The following is a 16,492-nucleotide window of genomic DNA, read 5'->3' as shown; positions in this document are numbered from 1 at the left end:
TGATGAGAGAATCTCGAATCGTTTCAGTCATGCTATACGGGTACTAAGGTTGTACTTTACTTGAGTATTATCGACGTCGCATATATGAATATGTATACACTCTTCCAAAAACAAAACCCCCTTTTGCAGGGTTAAGGGCCTCGCTCAAGGGCCCAACAGTGGCAGCTTGGCAGTGCTGGGGCTCGAACCCCCGACCTTCTGATCAGTCGCCCAGAGCTTTAACCGTCACTTGACTTGCCACTTGAATGGAAAGGGATTCATTCATCTAAAACTCAACCAAAAAACAACTGTAGCAAAAACTTAGTAGTGCTGTTACCATGACACACAGGCTGCATCTGGATGATCGGAACGTTCAGGAATAATAATAATAATGTTAAAAAATAGCACATTCGCCTCACACCTCCAGGGTCGGGGGTTCGAGTCCCACCGTGGCCCTGTGTGTGTGGAGTTCGCATGTTCTCCCCGTGCTGCGGGGGTTTCCTCCGGGTACTCCGGTTTCCTCCCCCAGTCCAAAGACATGCACGGTAGGCTGATCGGCGTGTCTAAAGTGTCCGTAGTGTACGAATGGGTGTGTGAGTGTGTATGTGATTGTACCCTGCGATGGACTGGCACCCTGTCCAGGGTGTACCCCGCCTTGTGCCCGATGCTCCCTGGGATAGACTCCAGGTTTCCCCGTGACCCTGAAAAGGATAAGCGGTATAGAAGATGGATGGATGGATGATGTTAAAAAAAAAAAGCTTGAATGGGGCTTCAATAAACGAATATGATTGCAGGCGTTTGCCGTATTGTTCTGAAAATGAAATCGGTACCGTGATCATAACGGGGTCCTTGGAAATGATTGTTACTCTTAACGTATGCATTAGAGCGTTCGGTAGAACGTGAGGGTCATAAAAACAAAACAAAGAGCCTCGAGATGAGATTTCTAATTTCTACGGTTTTATATGAAGATATTTGGATTGGATTGCTGGCAGGGGAAGAAAAAAAAAAAAGAAAAAAAAAAGCTTCTGGGTAATGCCAAAGCAATGAAAACACAAGGATTGAGAAACTACGTAAATGCTTAGGCTAATCCGAAAAAAGAAAAGGAAAAAAAGCACAACGTGTGTTTACATATCTAGAAATAAAGAAGAGGAAAGGGAGTGATCCTGGAAATAGAGAAGAAGGCGTCCGCGGTAGAGGGGTGTGTCGGGACCCGGCGGAGAACGTCGCGGGAGTGTACGGTTTTTACGTTCACGTGGGAAGGATCTGGCAGTCCGATATGAAGCGCATGGGACACATAAAGAGCTCTTTTTTTTTTATTCATGTTTTTACAGCCGCTTGTGGGAATTCTAATCCAAGTCGCGCTGTCAATACGGAACCGAGGAGATTTCTTAAGTCTGACGCTGCATCTGTTCTCGTACACAAACTCTCTGACGGGGTAGGAATTCTAACGATACGAAGTGTTTGCCGTCTTGTGATTGTAAACGACCAGGTTCACGTTCGGAAAATACGTTTACGTGTACGTGCCTTCATTTGGCTTGGATGCAGGTTGAGGAAGCTAATCTGAGCGTGAGGCTGAGAGTTCGAGGTCTTGCCCGTGTGAGTCACGTGATGATGTACTGTACTCGTTCAAGGGTTATAAGAGTTAATGGCTTAGTGGGTTGCACGTTTGCCTCGCACCTCCAGGGATGCGGGTTCGATTCCCGCTTCCGCCCTGCAGGTTCCTCCACGTACGCCGGTTTCCTCTCCCGGTCTAAAGACACTCCCATTGTTTCCCACGGCACCTCGTCCATGGTGTCCCCCACCTTGTCCCCTGAATCTCCTGGGATGGGCTCCAGGCTCGCCGTGACCCTGTATACGGGTATCTGGCGCGGTTTTGTTTTCTACACCTGTCCTAAACACGGGACAATCCTGGGACCGGGAAGAATTTTGGAACGGTGTGTTAAGTGTGCAAAAACAAAACACGTGACTGTTCATTACAGTGCACTGATCCTGAGAGAATACGACCATTCCAGAGGAAAGACAGAAGAGAGACGCAATGTTCGATGTGAGTGAACAGTATTTGGGCGTGACGGACAGACAGGCAGAGATGTGTGCGTGCGTGCATGCGTGCGTGCGTGTGTGTGAGAGAGAGAGCGAGTGTGACTAATTGATTCCTGCAGCACAATTTCTCCGCCTGTAATCGCACAAACCCGGTTCTCTAGTCGTATACGATAAACCGTACCACGTACGCCGGCCTGCTGCGCGGGATAAACTGTTGCCATGGCGACGGCGTAGGACCGCTCTTCTCCGTTCCCGACAGATCTGATTTCATTACTCGCACAAGACGTGAGGTCATGTTTGCGGTTTTACGTTAAAGCGTCTCGGGTCGCTTTCCGTTCTTGAGACGCGTACGGACGTGGAGATGAAATTACTCCTAGAGCTGCAGGGTAACAGTTATCCCAGTTATTCACCACGCTCTCTCTCTCTCTCTCTCTCTCTCTCTCTCTCTCTCTCTGTGTCTGACTTTATTATATGTGTTTCTAGCTCTCACTTCACATGCCAAGAGTTGAAAGCAAGTGCACGTATCAAGTCTGAATTTTTTTTTTTTTTTGGCTGTTGATTCTTTTAACGTGACTCTAATGTGTTTTATTGTTCTTATTCATTGCTACAGCCTTCATTATATATATTTATATATATATATATATATATATATATATATATAAGAAAAAAAAAGAGCGACCAATAGTAAAATAAATTGGAAAGCAGTTCTAAAAACAGTAGCTCATAAAATAGTAATTCAGGCAATAAGACATTAAATATTTTTTTTTTTTTTTTTTTTTTTTTTTTTTTTTAAAGGCACATTTCAGCAGCAGCTCTATTTTCAGGACAGGATGAATCATAACGTCATTGTTATTAGTCTCATATAAAGGATTAGATGATGTCATGCTCTGTGTATTAATGGTGTGTGTGTGTGTGTGTTTGTCGTCATAGGGAAGATGTTTAAGTCACTGGATCTGTCTCTTATAGTGGAGTTCATCCTGATGTTCTACAGGGACAAACCCATCGACTGGCTGCTCGACCACATCATGTGGGTGAAGGTGTGCAACCCGGAGAAGGACGCGGTATGCGCTCTCTCGCTCGCCCTCTCTCTCTCATGCTCACGCTCAAACACACACACTCGCACACGGAGAGAGAGCGATATTAGGCTCTCATTCGCTCTCTTTCATTACGGTCGTTTGTTTAATCATTCACTCTAACGATCATTACTTATTATTATGCATAATGGTATAATTACTCTGGACTGATTAGTCATTATAGTCACTCTCTTTAGTCTGGTTGCCCGTCTGTTGCCTGTCGCTATCCTTTTCTCTTTCCTTCACCGTCTTGTCTCTCAGTGTCCCTCCCTCCCTCTCTCTCTCTCTCTCTCTCTCTCTCTCACAGACACACACACAAATAACGAAGCGTCTTTTTTCCACCAGTGCCAGCGCTACTTCACCGATGACATAATCAGTGTGTCCTAAAGCACCGAGTAAAAATAATAACCGCAGAGGATCGACGTTGTATTTCTGATTCGTGGGCTAAATATACACCGATCAGCCAGAAGAATAAAACCATAAAGCGGTGGGATAGATTTATTAGGATCGAGGGTGACGAAGAGTGAGTTCTCGAAGTTGACGTGTCGGAAGCAGGAGAAATGGGCAAGCGGGAGGAGCTGAGCGAGCAAACCGTGATGGCTGGACGACTGGGTCAGAGCGCCTCCAAAACGCTAGTGTGTTCCCGCTATGCGGTGGTTAGAACCTACCAAAAGTGATCCGAGGAAGGAGAACCGCTGACAGGGTCGTGGGCGCTCATAGTAAGTCTCACTGATGCGTGTGGGGAGCGAAGGCTAGACGTCTGGACGGATCCTATAGAAGATCTACTGTAGCAGAAATCGATGAAAAAGTTCATGCTGGTTCTGATTGAAAGGAGTCAGAACACAGTGTATGCTGAGTATGGAGCTGCGTAGCTGCAGACCGGTCCGAGTGCCCATGCCGAGCCCCTGTACACCACCGAAATCTCCTACAATGGGCATCCGAACTGCACCATGGAGCGATGGAAGAAGGTGGCCTGGTCTGATGAATCACAGTTTCTGTTTACATGACGTGGAGGCGCGTGTGCGTCGTTTACCGAGGGATAGAGATGGCACCAGGATGCGCGATGTGAAGAAAGTGATGCTCTGAGCAATGTTCTGCTGGAAAACCTCGGCTCCCGGCTTTCACGTGGATGTTTCTTTGACACGAACAACCTACCTAAACATCGTCACAGACCGAGTCTTGGTCTTGGTACCGCAGCACACCTCCAGCGGTCTCGTGGAGTCCGTCCCTCAACGGGTCAGAGCTGTTTCGGCAGCACGAAGGGAACGCGACGCGAAGGCGTGCCGTGAGCAGAGCCAGCGGGTCATGATGAAACGATCGGGGTCGGTCTGAAAAATATCAGCCCCAGTGCACACGAAAGCTCGGGGGCGGGAGGGGCGGGTTTCATTCTGTGTAATGAGCAGACGCGGCCGTTAACAAGACTGTCAGAATGCACGAAGCTCAAAGGGTGTGTGTAGCGTCTAAACCATGTGATTCCTGTCTGTTTTCTACAGAAACACTGCGACAGGCAGAAGGCAAATCTGCGCATCCGCTTCAAGCCTTCTCTCTTCCAGCACGTGGGGACACACTCGTCTTTGGCTGGGAAGATCCAGAAGCTCAAGGTGTGTGTGTGTGTGTGTGTGTGCACTTAAGGAACTTGTTTTCTACAGAGATGTACCGCTGGGCACTGCAATAGCCACAGACGCACTCGCACAGACAAGAGATAAGAAGACACTTATGTATTATTTGTTCGTTGGATCATTGCCTTGCCTGGCAGCGAGCGCTGAGCTGTGGCACTCATTGCCAGCGTGATCCCGCTCACTTTATGTAATATTGATTCGGCTTTCCTCTGCTGCCTGGTTGATGATCAGAAGATTCCTAACCTGGGGGGGTGAAGCCATCCATATGCTGTCTGCTAGTCCTCTTTACCCACTTCTGCTTCGCTTCTTTTGTCTCCGTAAATGACAGGACCTCTATAAATCTTAATGTCTTTCTTGAACTCTGTAGGACAAGGACTTTGGGAAGCAGACCGTCCATAAAGGCCATGCTAACCCGTTAGCCGAGGTCACCACAAGTCTGAAGACCTACCAGCACTTCACGCTGGAGAAGGCTTACCTGGGCGAGGATTTCTTCTGGGCGTTCACGCCTGTGGCTGGAGACTTCATACGTATCCGATTCTTCACCCCCGTTCGCATAGAGAGGTACACACACACACACACACACAAACTAATTTCTCATTCTCCTATAAGAGCCCGAGAGTAACTCGTTAACGTGACGCGACCACCACCGTGCTTCACCGTGTGCTCTCGGGGCGACGAGCAGTGTTCCGTTGCCGTCAAAACCTGTCCCAAGGTCGAAAAAAAGTCACGTTTTGGTCTTATCAGACCAGAGGACCTTTTTACCCGTGTCTCTAGCGTGCCTTTCGGCATATTATATCGATTTCCCTCACTTCTACTTCAGTATTATGGGCTATTTTTAGTTCCAGGCTGTAATACTCCAATAAATTCACTGCACTAGATAGAGCTTCCCTTTTTTCACGAGTCAGTTCGACTCGGTGTTATTTATCTAGCGCCTTTTTTTTTTTTTTTTCCTAGAACGGACGAAAGGCATTTGAGGTTTCAATCACAGAGAAGTGGGACTCAATGTAGAGATGGTGCCTTGGCTTATAAAGTGATAACGGATCAAATGTTTTTCCCCTTAGCAGCCTTTCTGTTTCGTTTCGTTCTTGTCGGGTGGATGAGAAACGGCGAAGCGTTCCTCCTGAAGTATGAAGTCACAGCGTGACCTCTGACCGTTACGAAGCACTAGAACCGGAGACTCCTTCCAGAAATACTAAAAAAACTTTAATAGAACGAGTGCATCCGTATAAACCTGCGATTCGCCTCGTCAGAGAAGCCGTTATAGAAAATGACTCGACACCTCGTGATGAGATTCGGGAGTCGAGCGGCGCTGTGGGGTTGACGTGGCGTGTCTTTTGTTGTTGTTGTTGTTTTTGTTTACTACTGAACACCACAGAGAAATCACATTAACTGTCGGCGTATTTGAAAGGGCTTCTCCCGCCCTTTCAGCTACGGACGGGAACCTGGACGTCTTGCTTTGCGGAGTGATGCAGAAAGGATTTCCTCGCTCATGCATTTCTCCTACACAGGCACGCGCGTATGCGCTCGCTCCGCTCCGCTCCGCTCAGCTCAGCTCAGCTCAGCTCAGCTCGACCCTTTGCTCCGTCTCGAAAGCTTTAAGCTTACAGCTTTACTTTTCCTCTGTTCCCTTTCCAATCCTCCAGTCCTCCACGGAAAGTTTACACAAGCCTAACGGAGAGGTCAGTGAAGCCGATGTCTAGCGCGAAACATCTGGCTATCGCTCTGGCTGAGTGTGCCCAGGAGGTTGGTTTTTCAATACGAGTCCAGCTTTCAATACGATTATGGAAAATGATGTCTTCCTTTCTGTGCAGAGGAAGTCCAGACGCTCAGACGATTCGTCTAGCCTTCTGGTATCCAAGCACAGAGCTGTTAAGCTGTTGAACTGATTGTTATATCACAGTCCTGTTGAATTCTCCATCCTGAGTGGTCAGAACGGGATTCGTATTCGATAACCGAGAGTAGTTTCCAGACGAATCACAGATTCATATGATGTTTGATTCATATGGTGATGTTTATTTACCGTTTTTTTTTTTTTTTGGGGGGGAAGGAGTCTCCAGTGTCAGCTCGTCTCGAAGCAGTCAGCAGGGCTTTCCAGTGTTTCTGTAACATAACGATGCATTTATTTATTTATTTGTTTGTTTGTTTGTTTGTTTGTCTCATGAATGCCAAGGGAAATAAAAACGGAGAGCCCGGTGAGGGAACGGCGGCTAATACCTGCTCTAAGTGATAACAGGAGCTCTAACAGCGGCGGTATACTGTAAGAGGAATAAAGCACTTCAGGACATGCTGTTGTTGGAAAATAATCAACCATTCCAGGTCGGTGTTGATCATTTCCCGATAACAGCATGTCTCATCATGATTAATTTCTTACTGTGCTGGAGTTTTGCGGAAGGATGCACGCCCGTGATGATAATATAATGCGCGATGATGCAGTGTAGCGCAGTCCGGACTTGTCTTGGGACCAGATGGAGGCGGAAAAAATGCGATTATGGTGTAAATAAATAAATAAAGGAAGGAAATAAACAACAGGCTGGCTCGATTGCCATTACATCACTGCTTAAATGGTTCGTTTTAAGCGCTTTTAAGCAAACATTTGACAGACTTCACCCACTGGCTACTGTATTCCTTCTTTATAGTTACCGATTATCGGCAAATTAAACCAACGACGTTGCAGAAGTATTCACTTTTCACCAATACAGACCTGTTGGAAGGTGACGTTTTGAAGAGAGCTCTGGAGAACGCTTTTAAGATTTAGTTTTGCGTGACACTGACCCCTAGAGTTCAAACCAGGAACTTCGTTCTAGCTAGCACCTTTAATAGCGAGAGAATTGTTTGTTAAATATTCGGAATAGCTGTCGAATAACGTTCTACAGTTAACTAGCTGACTAATAAATAAATAAATAAATAAAAATCTCTTCTAAAAGACACCCGTGATCTAACGGCTTGTCCACGCTACAATAAGCAATAAGCTTTCCTTTTTCCTCACTGTTATCTGTGTGTGTGTGTGTGTGTGTGTGTCGCAGGTATTTCTTCCGCAGTGGGAATATCGAGCACCCTGGAGACAAGTTGTTCAACACTACAGTGGAGGTGCTGCCATTTGATGTGAGTGTGCCTACACACATACACACCCCTTGGGGCAGGAGGTTCCGCGATCTGTCGCCTCAGATCCTCGCTCTCGGCTGACAGGAGAGGAACCCGATGTGGTCTTCTGCTGTTGTAGCTCGTCCACCTCAACGTTTGATGTGGTGTGCGTTCTGAGATGCGTTTCTGCTCACCACGGTTGTAAAGCGTGTGCGTTTGAGTCGCTATACAGTAGACTTCCTGTCAGTTCGGACCGGTCTGATCATTCTCCTCTGATCTCGCTCATCACCAAGGTGTTTCAGCTTGTAGACCGTCCGCACACTAGATGGGTTTGGTTTTTTACACCCGAGAGACTGTTGTGTGTGAAATTCGACAGTGTCTGAAATACTCCAGCCCTTCTGGTACATGGAAAATGCTAAAACGATAAAGCGGCTAAATAATCGCGTCTACGGTCCGCTGAAAAAATCTGCGAGTCAAAGAGCTGACCGGACGTCTCCTTCCCTAATCGACGTGAGCTCTCGCGTGGGCCGTTTCTCTATGGACGCCGGCGCCGTGCACCGCGTTACACACGTAATCGCGTGTCTGACGGCCGGGTCACATCCGACACGTCGTACTTTGCAGAACGTTTCGTTGACGTCGGCGGTTTCAGACGTCCGGGCAGTGCGTCTTCTGTGAGCTTAAAAGGTTTTCAGAGTCAAAATATCGAGTTGTTACGACTCCCTGCAAGTAGTAGTGAAGAAGCAGAAGACGTTCCTGTCGTGTTCCTCCGCTTGTCCATTTATCCTCTCACTCCTACACCTTCAGCTCTTCACGCGGCCCGGCCCGGGGACGTAAGAGCCGTGGGCCGGAGATAAAAGATTTGTGTGTTTTTATGGAGTTGGAAGGTTGTCCCATGGTCACGCTGACTGAGGGTGACTCTCCGTGCTCTGTGTGAGCGTGCGTCTGCTTTCGGAAGATATTTTATTGGCAGGCTGAAGAGAAGAGAGGGAGTGTGGTCATGATTTAAGATTAGCGTCGGAAACAAAAGCTCCCAACGAGATTGATAGCGGGAATTTCAAGGAACAAGCACCATATTGCTTCTTAACATCTCTCTCTCTATCTCCCTTTTTTTTTCCTCTCTCTCTCTCTTCCTCCGTCCAGCCCATATTTCTTCATGTTTTCCGCTACTTCCTGCAGTCTTTGTATCTGTTATTCTTTATCTCCTCCTCCCTCGCCTTTTTCTCATCGCTCCTTCCGCAGCTCCCCAGAGACCTGTTTAGATTCAGTGGAATTTTCTGGAAGGACCAAATTAGGAGGGCTGTTTGTGTGTGTGTGTGTGTGTGTGTGTGTGTGTACGTGCGCCCGCATGTTTTTATATCTTAATGGACACCAAGTGTCTCCAGATGGTTAGGAGTATCTGACAGTTCTGCCCTTGTAAAACTGGAGCTTTTCTATACATCCATCCATCCATCCATCCGTCCATCCATCCCAGCAAGTGACAGTTGAAGTGAATAGAGAATGGCGGCATCTTACAGTCTGAGAGCAGAAAGGGATTGTGGGGATCAGCAGCGTAATGCAGACCTGCACAGACATACCAACACGCCGTCTCATTTCAGTGCCGTCTCTAGGGCCTTCGATTCGCTTCCGTGGAGCGGAGATGCAGTGCTTTCTCCTCCACCGCTTTACCATTTCACCCTGGCAGTAAGCAGGAAATCCAGACCTGTCCCTGCTTCTCTTTTTAAAGGAGAAAAAACGTACACGCATGCCACACGAGACCGCCGTCGTAATCTTGGCTCAGGGGAGTCACGTTCATATCAATATGACCGCGTTCCTGAATGGGACGTGAAGCGCACGACGCGGGTTTGTCTCGATAAATAAGATCATCATTTAAGATCCGTAGTTTGTGTTGACTCGGGTAAGCGCCTTTGTGACGGCACTGCTGTTATAGAAAATTCATCAACGCCTTCTTACTGTTTCATTTCTTTGCTTTCAGAATATTCAGTCTGAAAAAGAGGCTTTGAAAGAGGAGAAGGAGAGAACCCCAAAGTACCAGCGCACAGAGGACGGCTTCATTAGAATAGGTGAGACACCGCTGAACGTAAATACGCCGTAGATGAAAAGGTGTTGATTGGAAATGAAAAAAAACAAAATTAAATACTAGTATAACATTAACTTATTCATATTAATCTTTTTTTTCCCTCTGTCAGCACTACAGTATAAACAGTCCTATGATATGACGTCTCATCTCATACTTTATTAATACTTAGTGTTATTACGTGCGGTACGTTTCCATACACCTAGGCTACAGGTATTCAATCCCGGTTTCTCACAACCCCACACCTCATACATTTCTTTAGCCTTTGATACCATGAGAAAATCCAAGCAGCTCATCCGTCAGGAAAAATCCTCGGGACCTCCACAGGAGGTAGTTCGGTTCCTCTTTAACGAGCACAATTATCCGTACAAACAAATCGCATGCGAACGTAAACATCTCGGGACCGCACGGACACCGCGTCCGTTCCGCAAAGAGGCACAGATGAACTCCTACGGATGAACGAACTTTGGTCTGAGAGGTTCGGCTGAGCCGTAAGACACCAGGCTATGATGATATGATAACGATCAGAACATCCCAAGAACCCCGTCTCAGCTGTGAAGCACGGGGGTGGCAGCATCGCCTTGTGGGAACTTTAGAAATACTGAAGGGGGGAAAAAAAAAATCTCACGCCATCAGCTAGAACGTTAACTGCCTTTTCCAGTGATCCTAAACACACCGTTCTGACCCACTGATAATCTACTATAGTAAATAAAACCTAACACTAATCTGTCTCTTAGCTATTATTTTAAAGTGGCCTCTTATGGAAATAAAATATTCCCTGTTTGACTAAAGGCAGGAAATTTACGGAAGTGTATGTAGCCTGTGTACATGTTTGGCCTCTACTGTACAATAAGAAACATCCTAAGGATAGAATTGATTTAATGCGTTGATGGAATGCGCAACTATTTTCGCACCACAAGGCATTGTGGGCAATTTGACCGAAGAAAAATAGACGTCAGACTAAGCAAGTAAAGTAAAGAAACCAAGCACGGTATAGACTTGTTTTTATTCTTGTACGTGAGTGAGAGAGAGCGAGAGTGAGAGCGAGAGAGAGCGCACATGAATCCTCAGGGTTAAATCTCCTTAGATGATATGTTGTGAAGTTTACAAAAGGATTTTCTTTATGGTGCTCATGCCTCCTCTCCCATTTTATCCACATTCAGTTTGACCGCTCTTGGCTTGATGTGGCCAAAGGTCTAACTTCGTTCCTTCATCGTCAGTAAGCGCTTTATCCTGCTCAGGGTCGCGGTGGATCATCCTGGAAACGCAGGACATGGGGCTGGAATACATCCTGAATAGGATGTCAGGCCACCACAAACACGCGTATTCACACATGCATTCGCACCTAGGGGGAGTTTAGCATAGACTCTCCGGCTATCAGTGTGTTTTTGGGACGCGGGAGGAAACCGGAGAACCCAGACGAAACCCAGTCCAACACAGGAAGACCATGCCACCGTCGTAACAACATCGTAACAGCGACGTTGTGTGTGTGTGTGTGTGTGAGAGTGTGTATCACACAGGAGGATGAAGGTGCCCAGAGTCCCATTATAAACGTATCAGTTTTATAAAATATCCATTCAGTCTCATTCATAAATTCGTTTTAGCCTGGAGATCGATATGATGCTCAACATATTCAATTAATACGAGTCTTTATGAGGCAGCAGAATCCGGCCTCGGGTCTATATTCTGTTTCATTAGAAATGCAAATGCTGTGGGCATCAATTCCGACAACTCCGTTCCAGTGCATCATCCAAACTCACGACCGATGTGGTCTTCATCCGCTGTAGCCTGTGCGTCGGGTTTCAAAACGTACCGTAGTGCGTCACCGAGATGCTTTTCTGCTCACCGCGGCTGCAGAGAGCGGTCGTTTCGTAGCGTTCCTGCCGAGTTGACCTCTCTGACCTCTCTCATCAACGATTCTATAGACTATTTTATGTGGAAAATCCCAGGAGATCAGCAGTTCCTGAAAGCACATCACCTTTTTTTTCTTTCTTCTTTTCTTTTTAAGCTTGGATTGGATAACCGCATTAACGAGCACGGGTACAAGCTCCTATTAAAGTGACCGACGAGAGTATATTTGTGTAAAAAAAAAATCGAAATAAAAACCTTTCAGAGGTCTCAAACACCTGAGACAATCGTACAGTGAGAAGCTAGTGGTTGATGTATGTCGTGTAGATAACCCTGCGCTGTCCATAAATTCTACTAAACCGCACCTTTACTCGTCACTGTGGAGGCACACTTAACCTTGTTTACCTTTGATATGTATATTTCACCTGGAAATGTGGATATACAGTGTATAATAAGCTGTAAAGGTACGCTGCATGCACCTTTCTACTGTAGGTCAAACGTACTGAATGTACGAAACGTGTCTGAATTAAGAGAGATCAGGAACGGTAGAGTTTACTGCTCTGTTTTTACTGAACGTGTCGTTTCGTCTCCTGCGGTGAACAGAAACGGTCCATGTTTTCTATCCATCTCTGTAGGTCAGTTTCAGAATGGTATCGCAGAGGGGGAGGTGGACGCCTCGTTCGGGCCGCTGGAGGCCATGCGGCTTTCCGTGCTCACCGACTCGCCCGTGTGGGTCATTCTTAGCGAGGTAGGCCAAAAAAAAAAAAAAAATACACTTGATAAGAGTAAAATTACACCTGATTTATTATTTACATTTTTACATACACGATAAAGGTTTGAAAAAGTGAAGAGCTTGTTCAGTCCTTCGTCTCTGATCATGATTTGCACAAAGGCAGGATGGGAAAGAGGTAAAGGTCGAACCCTGCTGTTATAATCACTTCAGAGCAGCAGTGTTTGGACCTGATTTCAGTCCACTCAATTAAACTGAATTAAAAATCTGTTGAGGACAGAAAGCTTTGATACATATGTACGGTGGATATCAAATTTAAAAAAAAAGTCTACACACGTCTGTTAAAATGGCAGGTTTTAGTAAAGTACATCGGGAACGTTTATTATGTATCCAATAAAACATTAAGCGAAAAAACAAACAGAAATATTTTAGGGGGAAATAAAAAAATTCCTGAACGGATCACGTTCAATCTCGCGTTCAGACGTAATTATCATACAGCCGTCTTCAATGAAATGATTCCGAGTAACCCGGAAATAAAGACCAGATGTTTCTGCGGGACTTTCTTGACATCTTCTTGGATTCTGCTGCAGCCATGACCCGCAAAAAGGTCCCAAAGCATGTCTGGCATCTCACGTGTTGAAAAAATATACATCAGGAAAGGGGTACAAAAGAATTTCCCAAAACATTCGATGTACCATGGGACACCGTGAAGGCCGTCATTGAGAAGTGGAGAAAATGGGGCACCAACAGTGACATCACCGAGAACGGGACGTCCCTCTGAAATGTACAAAAGGACAAGACAAAAGCTTACCAGGGAGGCTGCCAAGAGACCTACGGTAACATTAAAGGAGCTGCAGGAACCTCTGACATGTACCGATTACACTCTGCATGTGACAGCAGTGTCTGGGCTATGGGGTAGGGCGGCCAGACGGAAGTCCTTGCTCACAAAAAAAACCCGAAAGCATCCAAGCTCAACCTAATCACCGTAAACAGTGTGCCGAAATGTCTCATGGTCTGATGAGAGCAATTCCAAAAGGTATGTTTGGTGCAAAAAAAAAAAAAAAGACCAAATCACTAAAAGAACATCATGGAACCCCCGGTGAAGCACGGTGGTGGTGGCGGCGTCGTGCTTTAGGGCTGCTTTTCTTTGTTCTTTTTTTCAAGGTGGAGGGAATCATGAAGAGCTGCAGAAACCAGTCGATTTGAACGCAGAACACTTCAAGCGTCTGCTTCTAAAGCTGAAGACGAAATGGGATTTCACCTTTCAGTACGACAACGACCCAAAGCGTACGTCCGGATCGACGAAGGAACGGCTCGACCAAAAGAACATCGAGGTTTTTGAATGACCTCGCCAGAGCACCGTCCTGAATCCGACTCAAAATCGGCGAGGTGACCTGAAGCGGCCGTGCACAGAAGACGCAACCTTACAGCCTGACGGATCTAGAACGTTTTTTCGCAAGAAAGAGTTGGAAAATATCGCCAGGTCAAGACGTGCCACGCCGATAGACTCGTACACGAGAAGACTGAGTGGTGTAAGAAAACCGAAAGGTTGCGGGTTCACGTTTAAGTTGAGAAAAGTTCTGACATGATTTATCTTCGTTTCACTCTTTTACTTCTCAAAAACCTGCCATTTTAAACGGGTCGGCGATGAGTCGGTACCCCGTCCAGGGTGTTCCAGGGAGTCCTCTAGGGAGTTCTCCAGGTTCCCCACGACCCTGTGTAGGATGAGCTGTATAGACAATGAATGGATGGACGGGTGGAGGTCTGTTATTATAGAATGAGTGCGTTAATATAAATTTGAATTACAGTCAGAGCTACTGTTGGAGAAAATGAATCGACGTCGTCCAACCAATCAGATTAGAGAATTCGGTAAAGTTGGTGTGCATTGTAATTAAATGAGATGATGGAGTTAACACGCACATTTCATTTCATCATTTTAAAGACTTTTTTTAATGACCTTTGTTGCAGCTAGTTATTCAACATACGGGTTTTTATTATTAGGCTGTTGTTGTTGTTGTTGTTTATTGCTCTGTGTTAAGATTTTGTGCTTTTTTTTCTGGTTAGATTTTCATTAAGAAAGCAGAGTGACGACGCCTCCTTCCGCTCCACGTGGTCTCGCTGGGCGTTGTGTGGTGCAGGACGCTCGGCGTCGGCGTCGGCCCGGTGTTTCTTTCAGCTCAGTCCATCAGCGCCGCCTGCTGGCCGGAAGTCTCTTCAGCACGGTACAACAGTGAAGCAGCACGCCCACGCTGAAGCCACGAGATCACTCACAGCCAAGCTGCTGGCGACAAACAGACGCCGCTGTATAAACTGCATAATAAACTGTATTTATGTGTATATACATGGCTCCTGGTTCAGTGAGTGTAATCACACTGGTCTATTTGTCTATGGGCTCACCGGATGGAGACTCTCTCGCCCTTTGGAATACTGAAAAAGTTTTTTTATAGCTCTGGAAAATGCTGCTTTTTTTTTTGTTTGTTTGTTCGTTGGTTTGTCGTTGTTTTTGTTTTTGATTCCATTCGAAATCCGAGGACTCGATTTTTTTTTTCTCGTTCAAGATATGATTTGCAAAGTTTTAATTTGTGCTATCATTTTGTGGGCAAATATTTTTAGGTGCAGGGTTTGCTATTCCAGAACAAAAGTGTAGTTCTTCTGATACTTGCACATGTTAAGGACACACACATAGATATGATCGTCATGAACGTGTGTTTGTATGTGCAAAGGTTTATAGTGATTGACCAAAGTCACGCAGATGGATTATAGCTACAGATATTACAAGCTATAAAAGGAAATTAATAAAAAAATTTAAAAAATATGAAGAAAAAAAAAAAACACCTTTGTGACAACCTGTGTGTGTTGAATTTATTTTACTTGGGATTCTGCTACGTCTTACTATGTGAGATGAAGCGGAGAGGTATCATGGCGAGCTGCTAATGGATTTGGTGAGGGACGGTAACGCACGCCGAGACAACGTTACGATCACGTTTAGGAAAAGTTCCGCAAACAGCGACGCAAATGTGAAAACGTCTTCTGCCCTGGTTTCTTTTCTATAAACCAGTATTTTTGTTCAGATGTTAAATTGACTTCTCTCTGCCGAGAAACTACGTGGACACCTGCCCATACCATCACACCCATAGATGTGCTTCTTCCCCAAACTGTTGAAGCAGACGATTGTCTAGAAAGTCTTTGTACGCTGTAGTATTACAATTTCATCGGAACCATGCTCCAGCATGGCCGAGCTCCATGAAGACACGGTTTGCCAAGGTTGGACTGGAAGAACTCGAACGTCCTGTACAGAGCCCTGAACTCAACCTTACTGGATGAACTGGAACACCTTCTGCGCACCAGACCTTCTCAAATGACGTCGGTACCTGACTGAGTGAGCACGAACCCCCACACACAGCTAACCTCCGTGCACACAGGACAGAGCCGGTATTCAAACCCCTAACCCTGGAGCTGCGATGCGACGCACCTAACCACTCAGCAGAAACTTCACAACTCCATGTCCTTTGACTGGCTTTTCTTCATTTATCCTTGAAATCCTCTGCGTATTTTTCTTTATGAGAGCCTGCATTCTTATAAAAGAAATCTAATCTTGCACCGCTAAGGGTACTTTGGCTCGTGTCTCGAGGGAAGCCTTCATGGTTCTATATACAGAAGAGTTTCTCTTTCAGAAAAGACCAGAACTACAACTTGTTTCGAAAGCTAGAACCGTTAACCAGACAAACGACTCCTCAGACAACCTGTTTGGTGAGTTAGAGCACTGATGGATGATTCCCTGGTCCTTTCATGCCGTCCTTCATTTACTTCACATTCAATTCAGTCTGATATTTATTTAAGGGTCTCGTAGATTCATAAAGGTAAAATGGAACAGCTGCGTATGTACCTAATATGCATTTGAAAGTGTATGTAGATGTTTGCTTGTTCTCAGCGGGGCTCGAGATGAAATGTTTGTTGATGGGTTGGTTCGTGCTGCTGGCACAGGGTTGCTTACAGGTGCTCAGGAACCCAACCAAACAGGACAAACACCATTTTCTCCCTTTGCAAG

The 16,492-nt window shown here is 45.9% G+C and overlaps 1 protein-coding gene across 3 annotated transcripts in view; it reads left to right on the top strand.

The window, feature by feature from the left end:
* mgat4b (alpha-1,3-mannosyl-glycoprotein 4-beta-N-acetylglucosaminyltransferase B) overlaps window positions 1-14,781 on the top strand; it is a 105,114-nt gene extending 90,333 nt beyond the window's left edge. For all 3 annotated transcript variants that reach the window (XM_053630269.1, XM_053630267.1, XM_053630268.1), the window contains 7 exons: window positions 2,950-3,080; window positions 4,586-4,693; window positions 5,079-5,272; window positions 7,735-7,813; window positions 9,765-9,852; window positions 12,350-12,462; window positions 14,509-14,781. In XM_053630269.1, coding sequence (XP_053486244.1) covers window positions 2,950-3,080; window positions 4,586-4,693; window positions 5,079-5,272; window positions 7,735-7,813; window positions 9,765-9,852; window positions 12,350-12,462; window positions 14,509-14,532 — 737 coding nt within the window. In that variant the 3' untranslated portion in view covers window positions 14,533-14,781. The remainder of the gene's footprint in view (window positions 1-2,949; window positions 3,081-4,585; window positions 4,694-5,078; window positions 5,273-7,734; window positions 7,814-9,764; window positions 9,853-12,349; window positions 12,463-14,508) is intronic.
* The last annotated feature ends 1,711 nt before the right edge of the window (window positions 14,782-16,492 follow it).

This window comes from Ictalurus furcatus, chromosome 8 (genome assembly GCF_023375685.1).
Source record: "Ictalurus furcatus strain D&B chromosome 8, Billie_1.0, whole genome shotgun sequence".
In the NCBI taxonomy this organism is placed as follows: Eukaryota; Metazoa; Chordata; class Actinopteri; order Siluriformes; family Ictaluridae; genus Ictalurus; species Ictalurus furcatus.
Note: the sequence above shows the minus strand (reverse complement) of the source record. Positions and strands in the feature narration are given on the sequence as shown.